The sequence below is a fragment of the Saccostrea cucullata genome, unplaced genomic scaffold (genome assembly GCF_032062105.1).
Source record: "Saccostrea cucullata isolate Sc308-1 unplaced genomic scaffold, CSIRO_AGI_Scuc_v1 ctg207, whole genome shotgun sequence".
In the NCBI taxonomy this organism is placed as follows: Eukaryota; Metazoa; Mollusca; class Bivalvia; order Ostreida; family Ostreidae; genus Saccostrea; species Saccostrea cuccullata.
This window is the reverse complement of record NW_026931392.1, coordinates 303,510-330,723: the sequence shown is the minus strand read 5'-3', so window position 1 is coordinate 330,723 and position 27,214 is coordinate 303,510. Positions and strand designations below refer to the sequence as shown.

The 27,214-nt window shown below is 34.0% G+C and overlaps 1 protein-coding gene and 1 long non-coding RNA gene across 2 annotated transcripts; both read left to right on the top strand.

The window, feature by feature from the left end:
• Positions 1-2,403: 2,403 nt before the first annotated feature.
• Positions 2,404-8,280, top strand: LOC134232491 (uncharacterized). Its single transcript, XR_009984792.1, has 3 exons — positions 2,404-3,004; positions 3,638-3,702; positions 6,274-8,280. It is a non-coding gene; the product is annotated as an uncharacterized LOC134232491 (long non-coding RNA).
• A 5,162-nt stretch (positions 8,281-13,442) lies between these two features.
• LOC134232490 (monocarboxylate transporter 12-like) lies at positions 13,443-23,702 on the top strand. Its single transcript, XM_062714452.1, has 9 exons — positions 13,443-13,680; positions 18,057-18,124; positions 18,297-18,477; positions 18,905-18,994; positions 20,145-20,288; positions 20,460-21,194; positions 21,548-21,817; positions 22,034-22,159; positions 23,398-23,702. Exons 3-9 carry the CDS (start codon positions 18,297-18,299, stop codon positions 23,598-23,600), a joined length of 1,749 nt encoding a protein of 582 aa, XP_062570436.1. The 5' UTR covers positions 13,443-13,680; positions 18,057-18,124; the 3' UTR covers positions 23,601-23,702.
• Positions 23,703-27,214: the final 3,512 nt, after the last annotated feature.

Here is a 27,214-nt window from a genome sequence, read left to right as displayed (position 1 = left end):
TGGGGCATATAAAGAACAAAATTACATTAATTTTAAAATTTATAGTCAAGGGCATTAAAATGAGCAGACAAACAACTTGTGTGAATAAAATGAGCAACAAAAATCCTTTATCAAAAATTAAAAAAAATCAGGGTCCTGTATCCAGGACTCAGCCCTCAGAGTTGGACTTGGAGTGAAATTTGATGGATAGTGTGTGAGGATGTGTTGGTCAGGGTGTGTGTGTTTTAAGATTTATGTCTCATTTATTTCGATAAACGCAAAGGTTTGCAATTTTTTCTCTTTCAGCACTAAATCCAATTATAATGCCTAACAACACAAAAACGTTTTACTCAAAGATTGGTGAAAGGCCCAAAGAAAATATAACATGTGTATCTGATTGTCTGGAGTCAAGCTACAACTGCGTATATATATGGATTACAAACCAAAATCGGAACACTTTTACAAAGGGAAAAATTTTATTCACACATAAAGGCATTAAAATGAACAGTACTTTCCAATGCTTTGTTTACATAAAAAGTAAACATTTATTTTACGGATACAGCGAGAAGATTCAAATTATTGTGAAAGGCAAGTAATTACACGTACTTAAATTCATCTTCGCTAGCAAAGATGACTTAAATTTAATTCGTATATTTCTCAAACATGAACTATCATGTCCATTTTTGCGACTAATAATTTATAATTTTATCGTCGACTTAGCATTGAGATTGTATTCTTTATCAAAATACAAATTACACATTATTCTCTATTTACACTGGTTATAAATGAATTAAAGAGTTCAGAATACATAAAATTAAAATACATAAAATTAACCAATATCTTTAAAAAGAAAAATGAAAAATAGATTTTAAAAAAATCAATTTATGACGTTTAAATTTCATTAGCTCAATATATATTATATAAAATTACTCACTTATATTAACATAATAATTATATTCCAATGTGTATATATTTTGATAAATTTATATGCATCGCATTGAGAAGGGAAGTGAGACACAATTATTTGGAAATAAGTCTTAATAGAGAATCGTTACCCGTTGTAATTAAATTGATTTTAGTTATAAAGTACAATTTACAACAACTCAACACACAAATAACTGTATCTCACTCTCACTTTGAATGACTGTGTAGTGTAGGGCGGTGCCATGAGAATTCCATCGGCATCGAAAGCAAGTTTTTTTAACTTGCCTAGCTAGCTGAGTGGTCTAGCGCGCTGTTCCTGTACTGCTATAAGAGACAGGAGACAGGTTCCGTGCAATTTTGTTTGTATGACCTTTGGTTAAAAATAAAAACAAAAAACGTTGAAAAAAGTTTGGGTAGAAAGAAATCAAAAAACAAAAAAGAACAGAACAATAATGAAGGAAACAAAATAAAAATTGTGATCAAGCTTGAGGAAAATGGTACCTCTGTGTCACTAAGCAAAACATGGTGCGTAGTGACAGAAGCGTTGTTGAATGACAATAAAAGTAAATGTGCTATGTACAAGATTTTCCAAGTAACAGTATCATACTGTAATTGTAATGGGAGAGTTTAGAGGTAAACAAGAAATATCTTAAATAGTCCATACTGATATGAATTAATAGTTATTAATTTGAAAAGACTAAATTTAAGATTTCTAAAAACACTTTTGATTTCAAGTTTTTTGATGAATTGAAAAGACACCATTAAATAGTTAATGGGTACTGGACTTACATGTCCTCAGAAATCACATCTTCTGGTGGATATATTTCTGCCGTGGACTGTGGTGGGGCAAGTTCATACAAATCTCTGATAGACTGGATCATGTATTTGCGACCCTTTTCGTACAACTTGGTAAATATCCGTCCATCGCTTGTCCAAAAGGAATGTACTTTTTCAGCACCTTTCGCACTTGCCAGTTCTTTGACAATTGATTGTCTGTATTTAGTAAGGTCTTCGGTTATGAATATCGTAGAGTCTTTTAGCATTCGTTTCGTTGTGTAGATTTTATTTTTTACTTTAAAATTTTTAAAACGACATATAATTTGAATATTGCCGTCTTTGTTGGGTTTGCCAATGGGATGTGTTTTTGTGGTGTGAACTTTAACGTACTTGTCGCATGTATAAACATTTGTGAGTTCTACTCATGTCGTCAAAGTCAAAATCAGTGGGTACAAAACGAAAACAATAGTCCCTCTGATAATAGCCTTCTGCCATTTCCGCCATCTTGAATCTGGTTCTTGAACCTCCCAACCCAGATTTTCAGAATTATTAAATTATGTACCGAAGCAGATAAAAAATGCCGATATGGATATATAAATATTTGACTGCTTATTCTTTAAATGTGTATTCATGTACATGTATAACGATTCTTTGAATATAAAATATTTGTCACACAATTTAATATTTTGTACACGCCATACTTCATAACTTCTGTATTTTAGGTGCTAAATATTATCATTAAGTAATTGATTAAAAAAAATTCAAAACAAGGATCAACGTGGATTTGAACAAGGGATCTCTCGCATACTAAGCGATAATCTTTCCCCTCGACCATCGACGATCTTGATATAATAACAGGGAATTATTTATAAACAATAGGTCACATTCATATTGTATACATGTTAACATCACTTGTACACCTCTTAATCCATTAGCATAAATCTGAACAATTCCAAGAGAAAGGTTATAAAATATGAGTAAAATCCGTAAACTTCCGAACAGCTTTGCTCGCGAGAACTAGATGAGACCAACATGCGAGAGGTGAAAATCGAGAGAAATACACAACAAGAAAAAAGAGGTAAAACTTTTATGTTTTTTTCCCCCGATTTTTAAGGTTTTTGAATTGCGCAGAGTTGAGAAACAAACGTTAATTTACTTGAAAAGAAAAAGTAGGTATGCAATTTCTGATTCTGCCAAGTGCTTTTTCACTTTAAAGTGTCAGGACAGCACCTCTCGATTTTGTAAACATGTTTCCACGTGGAAGGGAGTAGTTGTGTCGGTCAAGATTAACCCACATACATTGATTTAGTAAACAAAAACTCTCGTAAGTAGAATTTCATTTATTTTTTCGATTACCTGTAGCACAAAATGTCTAAATATTTAAGGGCATGTTTGTAAAATGCTGTTAATAGCATGTTAAATTGAAGAGAACATGCGGGTGTACTATAGTTCGTTCCTACTTGTAACGTACCATGCATTCATACGCAGAGTTACATGTATACGCGTCATTATTTTTACTTATCAATACCCAGTGATTTGTGAGAACCATGTGCCTTTTTCAAATACCAAGAGACTAAAATTTAATTCTATCCGTACATGTGTGTATGTGCACAATCAATTGTTTTTTAGCCTTTCAGTGTCAAGTCCGCTAAATATTGCAACATTCTGTGCTTTTGTTGTTGTTGTTTGTTTGTTTTTTAATGATACGCGCCATCACACACAAATTACACACACACAAAAATATTTATTCCACCATTAATATAATGGGCTTTACTGATTAATATGTCTATTGAAGAATGACATGTTAATTGAATTTGAAAATGAGCTTCCATTATATGAATATGTATGATACTGTAATGCGTAATGTGATAATTTCCTTTAAAAAAACAAATATAAAAATTAAAAAATTCAAATCAATCATGCGTAAGTAATAATGTGCAATGAATATTTCTTACAGGATACTTAGAAGTCAGTGATGTTAAAGTTCAAGGTTTGCCTATTGTGAGCTTTGTACATGTAATAGTAAGGATGATTTTACAACATTTTATATGCAATATTATTATTTTTAGGTCACCTGAGTAAACTCAGGTGACCTATTGCTATCCGTTTTCGTCCGTCGTCGTCCGTCGTTCGTCGTACGTCGTCCGTCGTGTGTTAACATTTGAACATTTTCAGCTTCTTCTCTGCAACCACTGAACCAATTTCAACCAAATTTGGCACAAAGCATCTTTGGGTGAAGGGGAACAAAAATTGTGAATTTCATGATCCCTGCTCCCCCTGGGGCATGAGGGGTGGGGCCAAAACCACTAAAATTAATGCAATATTTAAAAATCTTCTTCTTTACTCCTGGACATCAAGCAGTCAAACCGTTTGCATGATTGTAATTAGCATTGAGTCCTCTACTAAAATTGTGAAATTCATGGCCCTGGGGTCAGGGGTTCTAGTGCTAGGGTGGGGCTAAATAAGTATATAGTGAAAATGCATTATTTCTTTGAAAATCTTCTTCTCTACTCCTGGGTATTAAATAAATGAACTAAGTACATAGTTATGATGAGCAAGAGTGCCTCTACCAAAATTGTGAATTTTATGGCCCCAGGGTCAGGGGTTCTGGTGTTAGGGCGGGGCTCTATTGATTATATATAGTGAAAATACATGATTTCTTTGAAAATCTTCTTCTCTGCCCCTGGGTATCAAATATACTAAATAAGTGCATAGTTATGATGAGCAAGAGTGCCTCTACCAAAATTGTGAATTTTATGGCCCCAGGGTCAAGGGTTCTGGTGTTAGGGGGGGGGTTCTATTGATTATATAGTGAAAATACATGATTTCTTTGAAAATCTTCTTCTCTGCTCCTAGGTATTAAATAAACTAACTAAGTGCAAAGTTATGATGAGCAAGAGTGCCTCAACCAAAATTGTGAATTTTATGGCCCCAGGGTCAAGGGTTCTGGTGTTGGGGAGAGGGGGGGGGGCTCTATTGATTATATAGTGAAAATACATGAATTCTTTGAAAATCTTCTTCTCTGCTCCTAGGTATTAAGTAAACTAACTACGTGCATAGTTATGATGAGCAAGAGTGCCTCAACCAAAATTATGAAATTTATGGCCCCAGGGTCCAGGGTTCTGGTGTTAGGGCGGGGCTCTATAGATTATATAGTAAAAATACATGAATCTTTGAAAATCTTCTTCTCTGCTCGTAGGTATTAAATAAACTAACTAAGTGCATAGTTATGATGAGCAAGAGTGCCTCAACCAAAATTGTGAATTTTTTGGCCCCAGGGTCAAGGGTTCTGGTGTTAGGGCAGCGCTCTATAGTTTATATAGTAAAAATACATGAATTCTTTGAAAATCTTCTCCTCTGCTCCTAGGTATTAAATAAACTAACTAAGTGCATAGTTATGATGAGCAAGAGTGCCTCAACCAAAATTGTGAATTTTATGGCCCCAGGGTCAAGGGTTCTGGTGTTAGGGCAGCGCTCTAAAGATTATATAGTAAAAATATATGAATTCTTTGAAAATCTTCTCCTCTGCTCCTAGGTATTAAATAAACTAACTAAGTGCATAGTTATGATGAGCAAAGAGTGCCTCAACCAAAATCGTGAATTTTATGGCCCCAGGGTCAAGGGTTCTGGTGTTGGGGAGGGGGGGGGGGTCTATTGATTATATATTGAAAATACATGAATTCTTTGAAAATCTTCTTCATTGCTCCTAGGAATTAAATAAACTAAGTACATAGTTATGATGAGCAAGAATGCCTCTTTTAAAATTATGAATTTTATGGCCCCAGGGTCAGGGGTTCTGGTGTTAGGGGGGTGGGGCTCTATTGACTATATAGTGAAAATACATTAAATCTTGAAAATTTTATTCTCTGTCTCTGGATATAAAGCAGATGAACTACCTTTATAGTTGTGATGAGCAAGGGCCCTAATCTTGCAGACTTGTGAATTTCAAGGCCCCAGGGTCAGGGGTGGGGTAGGGGCTCTACTTATATACTGAAAATGAATTTATTGTTTGAAATCTGCTTTTTTGTATTTATAAAACATTTATTTATTTTTTGATATTAAGGGTGCCTTTTTAAAATTTGTGCAATGTGTGGACCTAGGGTCAGGGGTTTATGTCACAGTGTTAGGGGCACTACTGATTAGTTGGAATGCATTTTTGTTCCCCTACCCTGTGTATGGGTATTCAGTAACCAAGCTAAGCAACTGCTAAGTGTATTGTTATGATGATCAATGGTGCCTCTTTCAAAATTGTGAATGTCATATAGCATCTGGCTTAAAACATGAATCAAATTCAATAACTGGAAAGTTGTTGCATAATGCTCAGGTGACCTATAAGGCCCGTGGGCCTCTTGTATTATTTAATTATTATCTTCCTGATCATGCTGATTGAAATATATAAACAAAAAAGAATACTTAAGAATACCCATTTATTCCAATATCTCTTATACATGTACATCAATGTATAAAAGAATCCCGTGGAAAGAGAGAGAGAGAGAGAGAGAGAGAGAGAGAGCCAATATAATTGAAAATAATACATCCATCATTTTTTGTTTAATGCTCCAATGATTTATTCACATCCTATTCTTTTTTCAGCAGATACTTTGGTAATAAAGAATGGCTGAAAAAATTCTTTCCTCATGCTGCATAACAGTACATGTAAGTTCATATGAAGAAGAAAATCCATGGCATTAAACGAAACTTAAAAAGAGAAATAAACACAGTTGACAAACAAACAATTTTATACCAATGCATGAATCAGATCAGCATTATATGCAAAATTAAAAAGATTTACATATTTTTCTGATTTGCATGTAGTGCAATGATATTTGTGTCAGTATTTTTTACTCGGCTTTCTTTACGACATAATTGCAAATGCATGTATTTTATTTGGATTAATTAAATTAAAAGGATTGTATCAATTTATTAATCATATTTGTAGTTCACCTATAACAAAATAAATTATCTGTTATGAAAGCTTCAAGCACGAGAATAAGAAATAATGTCAAGTTCAAAGAGAAGGTATGTTGATAACTGGTGATGATATGTTATTGATGTACTTAAAATTTTACAGCAATTAAATAGAAAAATGAAACATATGGAGATAATGAACAGTATTCAAGATCAAAAGTCCATAAAAAATCCAAAATAGGAGCAAAGCAAACACGGACCTCCAAAACATCAGAGGTGGGATCAGGTGCCATGGAGAAGTGAGCATCCCCTGCCAACCGGTCACACCCGCCGTGTGCTATTTGTCATGATCGGGAAACAAAGGAAAAATCCGTCGTCAATTCAGGGTATAAATAATACACTTACAATTAGTAAGTATGAAAAACGTCAGTCAGCATTTGACTCAACGATAAATTGTATTTGCTGAAAAAAAAACAATTGTAATCTGTAGGCAAACTTTTCGAGATCAGGCAGGTCATGATTTGTTATTTTACTCATATTAACATGTTAGCATCCTCTGAGATAGTGCAGAGCAAATTTATATCTGTTCATATCATATTCTAAGGGGGTATGGTGGTTCTACAATGAGGTATCAAACTTTATGGTTTTATAAACCAACAAAGTTCTATTTTTAATAGCTAAAAAGATTCCGAAGTATTACATTTCTGCTAATATATAGATTATTTACATTTACGTCAGAGACGAAATTTGTGTTTCATAGCGCAAACAAAGATGGAATGGTTTACATTGAAATTGATTTTAACGACAAGCCCTCAGACGGAAATACCGTCTTAAACGGAGCCGAAGACAAGATATTATATGTCGACATAGACTCGGTCAAACATTCCGATCCACCTACAAAGAATGGAGAGGAAGGAAATCATGACTTCCAGGAAAATGGGAAAGCATAAAAAGTGGGGGAAAAAAGTTACAGCCGAAAAATACAACCCTCTGGAAATTTCAGTTTCCATGACGCTTGTTATGAACTGTAACAATCATTCCAATAACAGCTGGCACTTTGCTTGATCCACATTAGTAGAATTTCATATATTGAATACCTAATTACCCATTGATTGGATGTCTTACTTACAGTAAGATTAAAGAGGTGAAAGTTTAAGAGAAAGATTTATTTGCTACCGCTATTTTTACATGGAAATATTTTTAAAAATATTTTTTAAAATATAAAAACGTCAATGCGTATCCCCTATAGAAAATTAAAAATCAAGGGATCCACAGGAATTCTCATTTCTTATATATAGTTTTTTTTTAAACGTTAAAGACATGCATTTACTAATAATGTGGTCTCCTTGTTTCGTTTCTGAGTAGTTTGAAAGGATACAAAATATCAGTATTAGAAGGAACAGTTTATACACTGTTCATTTCTGTAAGTGTCTTGTTTATTTGTTGCTGTTTTTTTTAATTCACACAACATACAACATTATATAATGTATTAATATTCCTTTCTTCAAACAACGAACAAATTCTTTTTGAAAATTTTGTGTATAATTACGTTTATTACATTTTTACCTGTGAAATACTGTAATTTATTCATTGAATAAAAATGATATCCTGTCACAGTGTGAAAGGATATCAAAATGATATCCTGTCACAGTGTGAAAGGATATCAAAATGATATCCTGTCACACTGTGACGAATATCAGAAGTGCGGGGAATCTTGATTTCCCTTCCCATAACGAAGATTGCTGTAAAAAAAATCTTCCTTGACCTAATATCAGATAGATGGAAATAAACAAACCATTCTGACAGCGAATAAAACTGTCAAAATCACCAAAAATATGTTGCTAAATCCATGTTTACAGTGTTTTCACTTCATTTAGATATGACGTCTCGACCGCTCAACTATGACCTCACGAGCCTATGACTGTATTACAAAAAGACAGAGGCAAAGGAAAAATCAAAGAATTTTTTAAAAAATGTAATAAACAGAAAATTCAATGTTTTGTAGGTGAATATGGAATTTATTTCACTCGTGAGACAGGATTTTTCGATATTTTCACTCGTGCTTTGCACTCGTGAAAATATCAAAAATCCTGTCCCACTCGTGAAATAAATACCATATTCAACAACGAAACATCGAATATCCTCTATACATTCCCATAAAAGGTGTTTTATTGTCTCCTACTCAGTATGCAAAACATAGAGTCTTTTTTTAATTTCAAATAAGAATGACTTTATTGTATATAATTTGTGTATAATCCTTATTGAGACCATTGGAGTTAACAGTCTTTTGTTACCTGCCTGTTGTTATGTGTTTTTTTTTTCCAATTCTGAGTTTCAACTTCTAATAGCTCACTCCACTGTGTTTTTTCTGCTGCAACAGAAGAATTTTTATTTCATAATTTCATAATAGCATGAACTTTTACATTTCCTTACTGTGTAGATATTCGACATAATTAAAGAATTAGTTAGGTTTTTAGTTGAATTTTAATTAAATTGAATTTTTGTATTCTTTTGGTTATGGATAACTTCTGGATGAATAAAATAAACTGCATTGCCAATTGTTATAATTCAATTACAGTGACAAAGTTACTAGTTTTCTTTGATTATTCACATAAAAGAAACTTTATGAAAAGTTCACATTTTGGAGGATGCACAAAAATTAATCGAAAAATATCATATGATAGAAACCTCTGTTGATATTATTGAAACACTAATAAGGTCATCTTCGCTAGCCAAGGGTTTCCGATCCGAAGTCTACTCTAGAGTAGATTTCGGATCGGAAAACCTTGGCTAGCGAAGATGTTATAAGGTATGCTCTTTTATTTCTTCATTTATTAAACATATAAAAATTGCAAAACTTTCTGAAAGGATCCCTGACTCGTGTTGTAAGTAAACAATAAATCAACTTCACAAGTTAACTGGAGGGGGGGGGGGTCACAAGTAATGTCTTGATTTTAAAATTAAAATTTGCCAATGAACTTGGTTGATGGGTCTCAAAATTATTGTGAGGTGTTTCTTTCTTGTGTACTCACATACAATCAAGATACCGATTACTAATGAAAATCACATTAACCCATTTTAAGAAAATCTCGGTCAAAGACAGACTAATTACATTATAGATTTCCAACTTATAATATACATGTAATATAAACTTTTTTAAACATACCCCAAGTCCAGCTAAAACATTTCAAGAAGATGATCAATTTTATGGAAATTAATGTGCAAAAAAGGTTGTCCGAATATGTACTGAGTATTCCTTATTTTAATGTACATTAGATGCGTCAGAATTGTAATTTCATAAAAAAAAAAAAAACCAAAAAAACATTAAACATTTGCAACATGTTTTACCTTTCAAACTTTTGGTTATTTACCTTTGGTTTCTTTTTTCTTTTTTTCTCTTATGAACAAAGAACACTCTAGGCATAAAAATCCAATGGAATGCAATTTTGGGAAATAACACATGTACTTATAGATAATGGATAAATAAAAGTGAGGATAAAAAACATATTTTTATATGTATTCGAATGTTCTTATTTGTATTCCTCAACATAAGAATACAGGCTCGGATCTCTGGTAATCATGGTCATTGCAAACCAGACATTTTAAGGACAGATGATACAAACAATTTTTTTCCTTGGACGAAACTTGATATATCATGTCACAAGTTTATAAAAGTGGATATTTCTTAAGATTTTTTCTCCTAAGAACTGGAAAATGAAATAGACTTGGAAAATACAATGTATTAGTAATATTTCAATAAAAAAATATATATATAGTCAAATAACACTCAGTAAAGGTTTACAGGTGAAAACAAGTTTCAGAAATGTTACCTTGGTGCTGAAAGTGTAATATAAACTTTAGAAAAATATACCTAGCCAGGTGAATTTTATGAGGAAAAACAAAATGACAAAAAATTAGGAATATCACATAGGCTGAGTTCTACCATTTTCCTCTTCTTAATAAAATTCACCTGGATTGGTATATTTTTCTAAAGTTTATATTACACTTTTAGCACCAAGGTAACATATTCTGAAATTTGTTTTCATCTGTAAACCTGTACTGAATGTGTTTTGTCCATGTTTGTAATTATATTGAAATATTACTAATATTTCCCAAGTCTATTTCGTTTTTTAGTTTTTAGGAGACAAAATTCTAAGAGATACAGTATCCACTTTTCTAAACTTGTGACATGATATTAATTCTCCTCCAAAGAAAAAAATTGTTTGTATCATCTGTCCTTAAACCGTTTTGCGAAACTTACATATATGTAGATCCAACAAAAGGACTGACGTCGTCACTAAAAGATCTAGACGGTCTTATATTCCACCATATTTCAAGTTGATTGAAGCATTTATCTTTTATTTCCTACAAAAATACGTACATTGACTACTGCTCCAAAAAATATCAATTATGAGAAACTTTATTGAAGCCAGCTTATATCGAATATTTAATACGTTATATTTACATTTCCAATGTCTTTGTCCGAGATAAAATTACCAATTGTAAATGTAATTGATTTCCTCATGAATGTTTTGGCGCAGTTCCAAAAAAAACACGTGCAGGGCGGGACAACACCTAGAGAGAAGCAGGCTTGGAGCCCGTGGATTGGCGGAATCAAAGCATGTAAATATAAGGAATAACTGTCAGATTTTTCGAATTCATGAAGATGATCAATGGATTGGCTTGTGTGATAATTTTATGCATAAACGCCTTCGGCGTTTATGCAAATTATCACACAAGCCAATCCATTGATCACTTCATGAATTCGAAAAATAAGACAGTTATTCCTTAAATCCTCATTCATGTTTATCAGCTCACCTACAACAATTGTCCTGCTTGAAACGTTATTACTGGAGACCTAAATATAGTTATTAATAAGAACCTTAAATCATTAATTTAAAAATGGCCAAATTTTAAGGAACCCCGATCTTTTGACTGGCTTCATAATTTCATAAAATTATAATATGAATTCTGTGGAAGATTACCAAGCCGATGGGTCAGAAATGCAAAAGAAGACCTCCTTGACACGTTGTCGGAAAAGGTTAAATGCATCAGTTGTATATGTAAAAATCTCGCATTAAGCGATTCGTGGTGAAAACCAGCTATCCTTTTTTGCTCAATAGCTCAGAAGGGAAAGGGGAATTAGATAGATTATATTACATGATCAGTATGAACTGGTCCCCGCTGACAAAGAAGGTAACAACATTGTCTTTGTAAAGCTCATTTTTAATATATTTTTAGAAGAACTGGGATTTAATTATACAAGTGGTAATCCAATGTATACCAATAGCTCCCTTTCTAAGCAGGATATTCTTCAAAATCTCCTGTCAGTTTTGAATATTTTTGAAATTCCAAACAACTAAAATGGATTTGAATTACCATACTATATTGGATACCAAAACTTCATAAAAATCTTAAGAAACAAAGATATATAGTGGGTTCCAATAATTCTTCTACCAAATCTCTTTCTTTACTCCTCACTAAAGTATTAACAGCAGTGAAAGAGAAACTTCAGAAGTATTGTGCAACAATATATTCGAGAAGTGATGTAAATCAGATGTGATACTATAAAAATACCAAGAAACTTTTGTAAAATTTTAAATAAGAAAATTTAACCAAAATGAATAACATAATACATAAGACATTCAACTGTTTGTACATGTACAACCATTCCGCACGATAAACTAAAGTACAGGGTTTTTGGCATCATTGACAGCAGCTTTTTCAATTAAAAAAACATGGAACTGGCAAATCTATTTTTTAAAATCATTTCTATTGTATTTACAAGTGCTCAGAAGTTAAATATTATGAAGATGCTTTATGTTTTATAGTATCGGTTTGGTTTAGGGAGAATGCGTCTTTCAACAGTCTATTTGAATTTCAATGGGTACCCGCCAATTACGCTCCGTTATTAGCCGACCTATTATATGAAAGAGAATTTGTTTAAAATCTTATACATGAGAAGAAACACTTGTTGGGTCCTTCAATTCAATATTAAGATATATCGACGACGTATTATCAGTTAACAATAGTTTTTTTTTTTCATTCATATGTCGACACGATATGTCCGAGTTGGCTTGAAATAAAAAAATAACAGAGCCTTACAAAACTTTTACAAATTTGGATAATTTAATACAAAAAGAAGTTGGTCATGGTAAACTATCAACAAAGCTCTATGATAAACTTGATGACTTGAAGTTTCCCTTATTTACACAATAATATACCCCTATCACCTGCATAGGGGTTATCACAATTACAAGAGCATGCTCTACCTATAAACAATTTATAAAACGAAGTCGTTTATTGACAGGTAAATTGATGAAACAAGAATATAAACACTCTCTTTAAAATTTATAATTTCGTAAGTTCTACGATCGGTATAATGACCTTGTCAGTAAATACAATTTATCATTATTCAAATGCTGACTGACGTTTTTCATACGAATTAATAGGCTACTATTTCCACACAGACGGATTTTTTAAAAGAGGCACCATTACTCATTATAATTATAGACTTAGCATGCTTAGTTTGATTACTTAATACGCAGAGGTAGAGCAGAGGAACAAAGGGAAAAATGAATTTCTATTATATAATCAGTACCGCTCCATCTCACAGGTATCCCTGACCCTTCATGAAATGTTACAAATCAGATACTTTCATTGTGCCTCTTTGACTCTGTTTTTTACTTATATTTAATTACATGTATTTATATTCATTGACACAAATTTCTTTATAAAATATGAAAATAATATTATTTTTTTAATTTAAATTCAATTCAATTAAAAACACTTTTTTCTCATCATTTTTTTTTATGATTTATTAATTTATTTTGCGCAATATTATTAATATCAAAATTATGAAGACAAATAATTTTATTCCTCTTGTCCATTACGCGATCCTTGCTCTGCTATTTTAAACGGATACAATTGGATCCACGCCCATTGTATATGAAGCATGAACTGGCTGTGTGCGATCGATCATCCAGAAATCTTCTTCCGGTTCGCAGGATATCACATTGTTTACTCGATCAGCTGTTTTCATCTTCCGTAGTGGGATTTACGCACTGGATTAGCTTGTGAATAAAGGTCTGGGTAAGTATTTATAGCATTTAACGAACCTTTTAAAATCATAATTTTTTAACAAATTGCATTGTGGATACAGATTGTAAAATATATTTTTTACATGTTTTAAAATAATTGGTTTTGCTCTGTGCACTTCGTTGCGTCGCTTACGTTCAGTAAGGTCATTGATATGAACTCGCGGTGCATAAGTAAACAACTGATAGAAAACCGACTTATTGACGCGAGGGTGCTAAGTTCTTGTGAATGTTACAGATTTTCTCTCGCTGTGACTTTGTTCTGAGGGTTTGCGGATGGAATATTGATTATTGACTTCCGCGACATGTTAACTCGCGCCACGCCGACCTCCCCAGTTTTCCTATTGAAATATCACTGATATAATTCGTGACACTAAGCTGACACATCTACAATAACAACTTTTATTTTCTTTGTAAATATTCAAAATTCGCCTTACTTTATTTGAAAAATTACGCAGGTGTCGAAGTATTCAAGAAAATCACGTGAAACTTTACAGGAAGTATATTTCTGTCCTCTTTTGTACTATAATACATTTTTGCGTCATAAAGCATGTTCAGATAAAAACTATTCTCAGACAGAATTCAAGAGTTCAATGTCGATTAAAAAAACAGCTAAATGATTAAGTGTGATATACCACTTTTATAGAATTTATTTTCACAATTTGCTGACAACCATTTACAATCCTGAGTCAGCAGCCCGTATAATAGTGCAAATGTTCTCTAAAATTAGTGACCCTTGATTTAAAAATAATCTTTAAGTTATGCATGAGAGAGTACATGTGATCCAATTGCATTTTAAAATTTACATAACATTATAGTCAAGGATAATCGACGGAATGAAATTGATACATTTGTACCTGAATTTATAAACATTTTTTATTTTTAAATTATCCATGATATTTCACTGTTAAAATGAAACTGGAAATATATAAATTTAAAAAATGAAATTTAGAAGAAAAAACACATAATGAAAATTTATGTACACCCTTAAGATTTATATTTCGAATTAGTATTGGTATGTGAGGAATATAACAGAATTATAATAGAACACGATATAACTTCTTGTAGACAGTTTTATCAGTACTGTATAAGGGGCTCAATGTAAATTCACAATATGTTCTCGATTACTCTGTCTGGCACTAATATCGACCATGTGGCAGAACGGCCTGCCCTGTGTACTCGGTTCATATTTGTACAATGAACTCAGTCTTGATATTTAATTGGAGAAGACAGGGCCGAGGGTGGTGAAAATATCCAACACGTGTCAAGGTATTCTATATCATTACAAGCTATCGCACAAACGTCTTTATCTATTCTCAATGTACCCTACCAAAAATTCATGATCCCACATGTAACCCATGTTTTTCCACAGCGAACTATTTTTTATGTGCATTTGTCCTATGAAAATTATTTGAAACCTTATTACTTTGATAAGCAATGATACTTTGATTTACTATTTTATTTTGATGTTTTATATTCGACCTTTACAGGATTTGATTACGTGACCGACCCATTTCAATTCCAAATGAAGTTTTTATTATTCACTTTTTATTTATTTCTTGATTGAATATGGTACTTTGATAATCAATGATACTTTGATTTACCGCGTTATTGTTGTGTTTATGTTAACTGATTAATAATAGAAGATTCATTTTTTTAATGGCCTAGTAATCGAAAATTAGGGGGTATATGCATGTAGTTCTATATTGTCCTGTCTATCCGTCTTTTTTGTCTCTTTGTCAGCAAAAACTCCATTGGAGATTGAGCTGTGGTTTTCCGTATTCCACAGTTGCATTCCTTGCGGAATTACCTTTCTGTTGTCTCTCTAGGGTGCTACATATTTAACCCTCTGAGTCTGACTCACTTCACTTTTTAATAAAAATTAACCTTTGCCATAACGAACAGTTAGTGCTAAAGTGTTAATATTTCACTGTGACAAAACATTTCCTTATATTCAAAGATTTTTTACCTTGAAATTAGAGAGTGGCTTTTTTGCCATACCTAAAAAAGTTTGTACTAGGTCTTTCATATTTTCCATGTGACAAGTCCTTTCTTTGGATATTAACTACGGGTATTTATACCTTTCACGTTGACCTGTGAAAAAAAAAATCTTCGCCAAAAAATTAAACAGTTGGTGTACGAGCTTTTGTAATTTACCTGTGTGTTTCTTGTGACAAGTCCTTCCCCTGGAGTAATTATATAGTTCTGATCCTTTGACTTCGGAGTTTGACCCAGTCTTAAAACCTTTAATCTTTAACTTTCTTCTTGGCCAAGACTTTTGAACGATTGGTCATTTAACTTATATTTTCTAGGTTTATTCATTGAGACAGGTCTTAGCTTTGGGTTATAACACTTTTACATTTCTTGACATATGCCTTGAAGTTTGACTTGCATTTGATCGAAAAAATTTCGCCATAAGCTGCCATATGGGGCATCTGTGGCTCACAAACATTTTTTAACACACCTTCCTTATATATTATACAAAAAATGATATCTTTCAAAATAATATTATAATATTCATCGTATTTTAAACAAAGACATATTTAACTCTAAATATTCAAATAAATCATTTTCTTCCTATGTACGTATGCTGTGGTTTGCAAATTTATCCCACTCAATCTGTTTTATGAGGTAAAGAATTTAGAAAACCATAGTTCTAAGCCTTTATAAGTTATGGCAAAGGTTGTTGTTAAAGTTATTTTAAAATTACCTCATTCTCCAAGGACATAGATGTGAAATAAAATGCTTTTACACTAACATTTCAGAATTTATATGGTCAAGGTTAAGGTTTTTTTTAACGTCAAGGTCATTATGTAAAAATAAAAACGGGGAAAAAAAACAAAAACAAAACAAAACAAAAAAATACACATGAAAAATATGAAATCCTGGACACCAAATTTTCCTAAGGCTTGGGATAAAGTTTTTGTTTTTTAAATACATGTATATTACATGTAAATAGATGTTATTTATAAAGGACTGAAATATGTGTATCGTTGCTGAAACAGAATGTACCTCAAAGCTACATGTAAATCAAGATATTGAGACAGACTATCAGTACAAACTTTTCATAAAGGCTTACTGAAGGGGACATGCTCATGGAACCTTACTGTAACCCCACCCACACTTCGCCTTCATCCTATCTCTATGGACCCCATTAACTTATAAACGATATCGACCAATCTGATTAAAATCAGATCCTCGATCCCCTTTTTCGTTTTTTTTTATTGTCGCTACATGAGGATCGATCCTCATGTAGCGACATTAAAAAAAAACAAAGGAGTGGATCGAGGATCTGATTTTAATCAGATTGGATATCGACAAAAAGATGAAATTCGAACCTTAGGTATAAAATACACTTAAATAAAATTTTAGACAGATGATTTATAAAATATGAGTTATCTTTCTTGACAATGGGACACACTTCCTTAACTCCTTAGCTCCTCCAATTTTATCTGTATAACTGTCTTAATATAAGTTATGTCTCCTGACAAAATGAAATACCACCTTAAATACTTAGCTCCTCTGATTTTATCTCAGTAACTGCCTGAATACGTTTGTCTCTCTATCACTATAAGTATCTTATTTACACAAAAATGACACGAAGAGCGAAGTACTAATCTAAGTAAACAAATTATCATTCAAATTGATATTAAATTCTCATCAGCGGCATTTAATAGTTAACGTATGTCCAGTTTATTTGACCCCTGGTCAGATAAGGGGTACTCAACCTATTTATCAGCGATGTGATACACGTGTTGAAAATCAAATAGCAAAGTACCTTCACTTCTCAAGAAATTTGGTCTGAATTGCATCGTAAATGTAAACTTACTAGTATATGAACTTGCTAATATACTTTACAGTTCAAAATTGTATTGCCCATTTTTACACGCAGTCAGAATATTCACATATATTTAAAATGCACGATAATTTTTGATAAGGTGAATTTTTATTTTATTAAAACAAAAAATAACCACAAATTCTGAAAATTCTTCTGTTTATTATTAGCAGTGGAAAAATGCCTATTGCCTCTTAGGAAGAAGGTTCAAATGCGGCTATTTCTACTGGTCATTAAATATATTCACTTTAGTGTTATATTTTGAGGGAAATGGAGTGGTATCAAGCCGTAAGAATCAAGTCATTAACCCCGCCCTTTTTTCTGAATCAAAGTTCTCTTAATATCCATATTATGAAAGATAGGATACATTTACAATTTTTTGTGGCCACTCAGCATATTTTCTCTTAAAAGTGTAACATCTTTTTGCTTAGCGTATAGATAAACAACATGTTATATTACCTGGCTTTTTTTAAATAAACCTGCGCTCCTGAAAGATTTATGGAGTTGAATTAATCAGTTTCTCCCCTCTGTTTTAGTGGACACCACCATTTAAAAAGATGATCCCTTAGAAAGTAGACAAAGTGCCTCCCGAGAAATATCTAAGGTATTACATTTAAACTGACCAGGTAAGGTGTCTTAATGTCTTCAAAGGTTTCTTTCTATATAAATTAATTTTGATGCTTCTATAGATGCAATTCGCTTTACCTTTTATTGTTTAGACCTCTCTATTTTTATTGCAGACAAACACTTATTTCTAGTTTTCTATTTGATTATAGATGACTAAAGCAGGCAAAGACAAGGAAATGCCTTTCAAGAATGGAAGTGTCGACAAAGAAAGTGTATCAACGGATGAAGCACCACCGGCACCACCTGATGGGGGATGGGGCTGGGTGGTTACCTTTTCCTCCTTCATGATCAGTTTTCTCGTCGACGGAGTTTGTTTTACCTTTGGACTCTCGCCGTCCTCCCCGTCGGCCCCCGCCGCCGCCGCCGCCCCCGCCCCGCCGCCGCCGCCGCCGCCGCCGCCGCCGTCTCCCCGCCCGCCCCGCCGCCGTCTCTCCTCGCCGCCCCTCCTCTGTCCCCGTTCCCCTCCTGCCTCCTCTCTCTGCCTCCTCTCTCCCGCCGCCGCCCGCCCGCCCGCGCGGCCGCCGCCGCCCGCCGCCGGCGCGCGCGCGCGCGCGCGCGCGCGCGCGCGCGCGCGCGCGCGCGCGCGCGCGCGCGCGCGCGCGCGCGCGCGCGCGCGCGCGCGCGCGCGCGCGCGCGCGCGCGCGCGCGCGCGCGCGCGCGCGCGCGCGCGCGCGCGCGCGCGCGCGCGCGCGCGCGCGCGCGCGCGCGCGCGCGCGCGCGCGCGCGCGCGCGCGCGCGCGCGCGCGCGCGCGCGCGATATTCACAGAATTACACGAGTATTTTGGCGAGAGTAAAGGAAAAACGTCTCTGCTAGGTTCTGTATTGAATGGCGCCTACCTTTCTCTAGGTACGAAAAAGGTCGCTTTAGACTGCATGTTTGAACGTTTTATAACTTGATTTATGCAGCTGAACTTAAAGTTGTCGCTACATTTTATCACTACCTCGATAAATATATGCACATACACAAAATATTAAATTCAACGTTAAGACAATGCAATCTTTACGGACTTAATAGGGCGCATTCTAGATTTGGTTTAGGGGGCCTATAGCTAAGGTTATAGTTGTGTCACATACGTGTGCACAGACTTTTACAAACATGTACAGTATTATTAAACTTCTTTCATTGCATCGATTCCACTCTTGTTTTAATAAATTGTATTGATGGTATTTAAGAGCATATTTTCTCATTAAATACAGAAAGAATTTGTTTGCACTTACTGCATAATGATGGACTACCAAAAGTGCCATGGTTCCTTACGATGACGAAATAAAATTTCGTGATCAATCTCAGAGACCTTGTAAATAAATGAAAACGTGAACAGAGAAATTCGAACCACTAGACACATGAGAGGTTGGGATTCAATGTCTGGGAGAATTAAGCATCCCATGACGACTGCTCTCATTCGTCTTAATTGATTGAATCAAAAGAGTTATCCGTATAAAACCAGCTGCAGAATAATTTGTGTAAAGCATACCAGTCGAAATTATTCTTCTTCTTAAACCAAGCGATAGGTTTTGGTTGCAATTGAGGTCGTTATGAAGACCAATGCAATTTGCAAAATTATCAATGGAATTAGGACTGTAAAAACCCTTTATCATTAATTTATTTGTCAGTAGCCTTACTCGATTATATAAATTGCACTCAGTCTTGCTCTTACTAAATTTAAAGAGAAAAGAAGACGTACATGTACATTGCATAAAATTATACAATTTAATTTAAAAATGATTGAGGGAGGCGGCAAACTATACCTTAAACTCACTTAATGATGACATGGGTACTTTGTATTCTTGCATCTACAAATGTATTATAATTGCCCATTTTGCTTGCTTTGTAGTGCATTTGAGTTTTTGTGCATTCAATCATTTATAAATCTCTCCAGTTGTGATTAACTATCATACAGAAATCATCAAAATATATGAAATTTAGATTTACCCTGTATTTTTCATCTTTTGTCCGATTAACAAGTTATTGATGTTGTTTTTCCTCTATTGTTTAGGGCCTATTGTAGCGGCCTTCTGTAACAGGTTTGGGTGTCGGAAAGTAGCCGTCGCGGGGGGTATTATGGCATTCCTAGGGTTGTTTTTATCCTCATTTTCACCAAATTTAGATGTTATGATTTTCTTGTATGGATTTGTTGGAGGTAAGAGATGTCGTACATTCCCTTGTCAATTAATCACTAGTAATGTTTGTATGGGATTAACTCTTGAGTTTATGATTATTACAACTATAAATGTAAATATACAATAAAATTTATAATATGAAAGATGTTCAATGCTTCTAATTTTAAAAAAAAGTGTCTCATTCTTTACAGGAGCAGGGTTTGGTTTTATGTACCTACCGTCCATTGTCATGGTCGGGTACTACTTTGAGAAGAGAAGAGCTTTCGCCACAGGTATCGCTGTTTGTGGTAGCGGAATCGGAGGTTTCGTCTTTGCACCTATAACAAGCTTTCTACTAGAAAAATTTTCTTGGCAGGGGACCCTATGGATTCTGTCTGCGGTTGTACTCAATGCTGTGGCGTTTTCGCAAGCATTCCGACCCCTCTACACAAAAAACAAAGCAATCAGCAAATGTTCAAAAAATCTAGATTTAAAAGACAAAGAATTAAAACCATTTTGTGCTCTGGATCTCGAACTCTCTGAAAAACATCCCATCTATCGATGTAAATCTGTTGAAGTTGTGCATGTTTCCAATGGTAAAAATGACACAGTAGCTAGACTTGCTCAGAGCCAGGATATATCTTCTCTCAATGACAAACCACATCACAAACATCAGCATTCTGAAACAAGTACATTAAAACCATTATCGCGGAATGATATATTTTACAGCGGTAGCCTGAAGAACATTCCTCACAGTGTCAGTAGAAACAGTATCAAAGTATCGGTGTCTAGTTTATCTAAGGAAAAGGACAGTGATTCCGAAAGTTCGGAGGAAGACAACGGGTGTTCAAAAGTTGCCAAATCTCTCGCGGCTTCCTTCGATTTTACACTTCTCAAAAGTCCCACCTTCATTATCTACGGGATTTCCTGTTTTCTTTGTATGTTTGGTAAGGTCACCATTCATTTGGAGTTAATTCATGAAAAAGGATTACCTTCCGTAAAATGTAATTGGATGCTTAAGGAAGAACATTTTTGATTATAAATGGCTATATGATTACGGATTTAATTCAAAGCCATATAAAACATAATTTTTATGTAAACTTAAAATTGTCAAATATCTAATTTAAAGGTAAACTCAGCTTATTATCTGTTCGTTGACTTGTCATTACAAATATTCTACCCCCTTCTAATATACTACATGTATACATGTATCAGGTTTCTTTATTTACGCATAGCTTTCTTACTTATCGGCATTCTATGTGTCTTTTGAATTAAGTTTAAACATCTTAAATTCACACAGGATTTTTCATTCCATTCAACTTCTTGCCTGACCTGGTACACGATCTGAATCTTGAAAAAAGCCAGGGAGCCACGCTGATCGCCATTATTGGAGTGAGCAACACATTAAGCAGGTTATTGGTGGGTTTTGTCACCGACCAGCCCTGGGCAAACTCCCTCGTCATCAATAACCTCGCTTTGGTGGTGGGAGGGGTCACGACCTTTGCTGTTCCATTTTATAACAGCTTTCCACTTCTGATTGCTTACAGCATCGTGTTTGGGGCAGCTATAGGTTTGAATTTATTCTTAGGATCAATAAAATTTTCATTTTTTTATATTAATTTTCAAATGTCTTTTTAGAATTTTTATGAAAAAAAGAAAAGTTTAACCCAGAATTTTATAATATAACAAAAGTATCTGACATGGAGCTCAAAAATGTGAAAATACATGTAATAGATTAAACTTATAAAGAACAGACTATTTCTAACATTGTTTTTTCCTTTTATAGCGGCGTTTGTCTCCCTTCGGTCTATCATTATGGTGGAGTTGATGGGAATAGAGAAACTGACCAATGCCTTTGGTCTGGTTGTGCTTTGTCAAGGGTTATCTTCCTTTATGGGTTCACCCATTGCAGGTCTGATCATAGAATTTTAAACTTCTATGCTTTATTCTCATTTCTTTTTTAAATAAACAAGGAAATTCAAAGAATTGTGGTCCCCCACTTTCGGTGTCTTTGTGGTTGAGATGGCATTTTTTATAACCTACTGTGTCAAATATAAACACCCTATCATATGTCATTCAGAAATTATCACCAAAGTTGATTTTTTTTAAATTAGATCATTCCTGAAGGTCTTTGTCAACTGGTCAGAAATCATTGCATGCTAGGAAATATCTTGTCACAGTTAAAGCACATGTCCAATATGAAAGCCCTATCTCTTTTCAATCAAAAGTGATAAGGAACAAAATGTGTTTGTGAAACACTGATGACCCCGTGCGGCAACATAGCAGAGATTAAACTTTTCTTAATTAAATATATTTGTACACAAAGAAGGGTCTTTGACCTTTTGCCCTTGACCTTGGAGTGGAGATATTGTACTTATGAAAAAACTTTAACCTTGACCTTAACTTTTGAACAGTTAGGGCTAGGACTTTCCTACTTCACATATGTAATCTTTGTGACAAGACCTTTCATTGGATATCAAGATTTTTTACCCTTTGAATTGACCTTTGAGTTTGAAACACTTTTTGAAAAATTTAAACTTGGCCATATATTTTGAACGGTTAGGGCTAGGGCTTTCATACTTCACATATGGTAATACTTGTGACGAGACCTTTCTTAAGAAACCAACAACTTTGACCCTTTGACCTTGGAGTTTTACCTACCTTTCAAAAGCTTATCCCTGATCATAAATTTTGAACAGGTGGTGCTGGGGCTTTTATATTTCACAATCATATTTCTTGTGAGAAGACCTTACTTTGGGTACCAATATACTTCATTTGCATTTAAGAAAAGTTTAATCTTCGCTATGTTGCCTTATAGGAGCATCTTGATTAGACTTGCATATATTTTGACATGTGCATTACCTATGACAAAATATTTCCGAGCATACTATGAATTCTGACCCTATTGACCCTGACATTCACGATTGACTTTATTTTTTTTTAAAAATCAACTTTGGTGATAATTTCCAAATGACATATGATAGGGCGTTGATATTTGACTCAATATGTCATAAAAAATGACATCTCACCCACAAAAACACCGAAAGCGGGTAACCACAAGTCTTTGAATGTGCTTGCTTTATTTTATCTGTTAGTTTTTTTTAATGATATTTATAAATGTATGTATATTATACTTTGTTATCATTTCAGGTTCATTGTCGGATGAAACGGGTACATACAACATTACTTTTTATCTAGCCGGTGTAACTATGTTTTTGGCGGGAGTAATTTGTGTGCCGCTGCGCAGAGTTGCTAAGTGGGAGGGGCTTCAGACAGAGACGGAAGTTAATGTACAAACCAAAGTTGTAGACAATGATCCGGAATGTTCACCAATGCTCAACGAAAAATCATGATTTGCAGAATATCAGCTGAATACTGTCTTTTACTGCAAACATGTGTTGTTATTATTTTTTTAGTATGTTTTGTATATATTTTTATAAAAATCTGAAAATCAGTATTCATTACTTATGACGGGGACTGTGGATCTTATTTTAATTACACATCGAAATTAAAACGCTCTTTGTAAAACTTTTACTGCAAATATTTATACTGTTTCATGTACCTGTATTCCCGATGCATTTCTAAATTATACAAAGTTTATTTGTGATACTAGTAAATTAAGCGCATTTTGTGAAAAAGTAAAATAGTACATGTATAATTGAAATAAAACTTAATACGAAAAAAAGGAAAAGAAAATATAAGCATTCTTTGAGCATTCTGAAGATTCGTCGACCTGTTGCATGAGTTGGATCTGTTCTACCTCTATCCTACAAAAATGTTGAGCTCTTTTTTAGCTTCTGATACAGTCGAAAAAAGTACTTAAACTTCAGTATCTTTACTTTTGAACGGGTCAAGACTGCAATAATCGGCCAAAAATCACGTAAATTTAATGAACAAAATGTATTATTGGTTGTGAAATTACATTTGTTTTTCCGATACTTGTTTTCGCCTATCCTCGTAAAGAAAGAGCGAAATGCACCTTACATACTGCCAAATACCAGTGTGGTGGTTGGCAAAGTATGCTGAGAAATTTCACTGGGGTAGAAAACTGAAGGAGAAAAGTTGTATTAAATGTTGTGTTAATTAACGCGTTTCAACATAAAGTTCATACTATTGCTACTACACTGTAATATGCCAAACTGACAACATGTGCTGATAGAAGACAACATATTGCACATTATTGCCCGTGATAATAACAATCGTCACATGGATTCCATCATTATTTCTTAAAATTGTTCTCTAGATTTAGTAACATGAAGAAGGTCAATTTCGTCATATATCTATTTCAAAGGACACCAAAATATATTCGTCGCAATGATTTTTCTACCGCTATATCCTTTACTCGTATTTATCTGAAAATTAAAATATATAATTATATTATCGTGTTACAAAACTCTCTTTATATATTTCCAGAAAGTTGAAAATAATCGAGGGATATTATGGGGAAAAAACAAAAAAAAATATTATTTGACATCATAAACATCTTCAATAAAAATGGGTGTCATAAATTTTCACAACTTATAATATCAAACTGTACATCAACAACATTTCTTCGTTAAAAATAACTCCGTTTCTATACATAAGTACTCTAGGTTGATATTAATTGAAAGGACTTTGGAGTTTCTCATTGTCACCATTTATGTAGTAGTCAGAGATCGTCTTCCAACAAACTGTTGAACACTATATATAATAATCGTGTTCCTTTACTAGCCGACCTGTTTTTATATTCCTCTGAAGATTTTTTTTTCTTCAAAAACTTCTACATGAGAAGATTGATTAATTGTATGTTGTAATGTTTAACGTCCCTCTCGAGATTTTTTTCACTCATATGGAGACGCCACCACTTGCCGGGGGAGAACTGCAAATTCTGTCCTATACTCGGAACTCAGATCCATTGAACAGTGAGGGATCTCTATCGTACCAGCACCTACTGCGGGTCTGCGACACAGGACCTCGCTTCATCCGACAGTTGGATTCGAACCCGCGACGTAAGGACCGACTCATTCGCGACTCTAGAGCAGACGCTTTAACCACTGCGCCACGCGGGCGACTCTACAAGAAAACACTTGCTGTGGCCTTTAACTGGACATACATGTAAAGAAATGCGAATGAAATTTTATCCTTCCTGGCTGAGGATCGGATATCCTTAAAAAACCTCGTTAAAAACAGCATTTCTATAGTCTTTATTATAAGGTAATATAACCTATCACTGGGTCTTACATGTATTTAACTTGCTTGTTTCATACCAGTGATTAAAGTAGTTTTTGTACTAAATTTGACTATGGAATGTAACATCACAGGATTCACGGCGGGTGGTACCGGTCAGGGGACACAGGAAGAATATGTTTTGTAATAATTTTTGTAATGAATATTTTTTGTGACATTTTGATTGTGCACTTAGTATATGTGAAATTAATGACAATCAACTTGTACGTCTTAATTAATTCAGTGTTAGGTTAGCATTTCAAGGAGGACGAGGGAATGGGGTTAGTAGAATCAAGTGTTGATGAACTCGTGATTGTGAATACTGACACAAGTAGAGTTTAAAATTCTATTGTCCATCTCAGTCAGTAATTTTTTTTAGCTCTACTGGTCAGAGACCAGAAGAGCTTATGCGATAGTAATGCGTCCGTCGTCCGTCTGTCTGTCTCTCTGTCTGTCTGTCCGTCTGTAAACAATTTTTCAAAATGCTACTCCTCCTACAGTTTTGGTCTGATTTCAATATAACTTGGCACACAAGTAGACTACACTAAGATACATAATTCTGTGTATCGGTTTTTGATTTGGATGAACGGTGTTGCCATGGTTACTAAAAATAGAAATTTCTGTGAAATTCTTTCAAAATGCTACTCCTCCTACAGTTTTGGTCTGATTTCAATATAACTTGGCACATAAGTAGACTACACTAAGATACATAATTCTGTGTATCGGTTTTTGATTTGGATGAACGGTGTTGCCATGGTTACTAAAAATAGAAATTTCTGTGAAATTCTTTCAAAATGCTACTCCTCCTACAGTTTTGGTCTGATTTCAATATAACTTGGCACACAAGTAGACTACACTAAGATACATAATTCTGTATATCGGTTTTTGATTTCGATGAACGGTGTTGCTGTGGTTACTAAAAATAGAAATTTCTGTGAAATTATTTCAAAATGCTACACCTCCTACAGTTTTGGTCTGATTTCAATATAACTTGGCACACAAGTAGACTACACTAAGGTACATAATTCTGTATATAGTTTTTCACTTCAATGAACGGTGTTGCCACGGTTACTAAAAATAGAAATTTCTGTTTAATACACTCAAAATGCTACTCCAAATACAGTTTTAGTCTGATTATAATGTAATGTGGCATGCAAGTAGACTACACTAATACATAAAGAGACTAAATCAAGGCTCATTTTTCTATTAATTGCTGTTGAAAAGTTTCAATTCCCAACTGCCTAAGTACTATTCTCTTTTTTTGCTATAAGTACAAACCAGTAGAGCTTCAGTCTCGACAGAGACTTCTGGTTTTAAATATTAAGTTAAGAAACTATTGGAGTATCTGTCCGTGCAAAAGCTAGATAGATGCCACCACTTGCCACGGGAGAACTGTAAACTCAGCATGGATTTAAGCAGAGAGGAATCTTTTTGTTGCCAGTATCTTATCCAAAGGACCGGGTCTCCATATCCCAAAGTCGAATTTGTACTTTGAATTCAATTCAAGTTGCCTGTTTTTCATTAATTTGCTTTCACTTCAGAAATGTATTGTTATTTGATATTTAATATATATTTTTGATGATATAATTAATTTTTTTTTATTTAAATGGAGCAATATTAATTTTGTATTATACCGGTATATACATGTATTATTATTTTGTATCAATATTATCTCCCTGTTTTCAACTTTTCTACCTGCCTTTTCTCTTAGTTAAAGAACACGTCAATTGAAAAATTTTTCGAAAATAAAAAGGATAGATGA

Excerpts from the sequence above, each read along its gene's own strand:
- LOC134232490 (XM_062714452.1), top strand. The coding sequence starts at position 18,297 with ATGACTAAAGCAGGCAAAGACAAGGAAATGCCTTTCAAGAATGGAAGT. Across the intron at positions 18,478-18,904 it reads TTGTTTTACCTTTGGACTCT|TATTCACAGAATTACACGAG; the intron begins CGCCGTCCTCCC and ends GCGCGCGCGCGA. Across the intron at positions 20,289-20,459 it reads CTTGTATGGATTTGTTGGAG|GAGCAGGGTTTGGTTTTATG; the intron begins GTAAGAGATGTC and ends CATTCTTTACAG.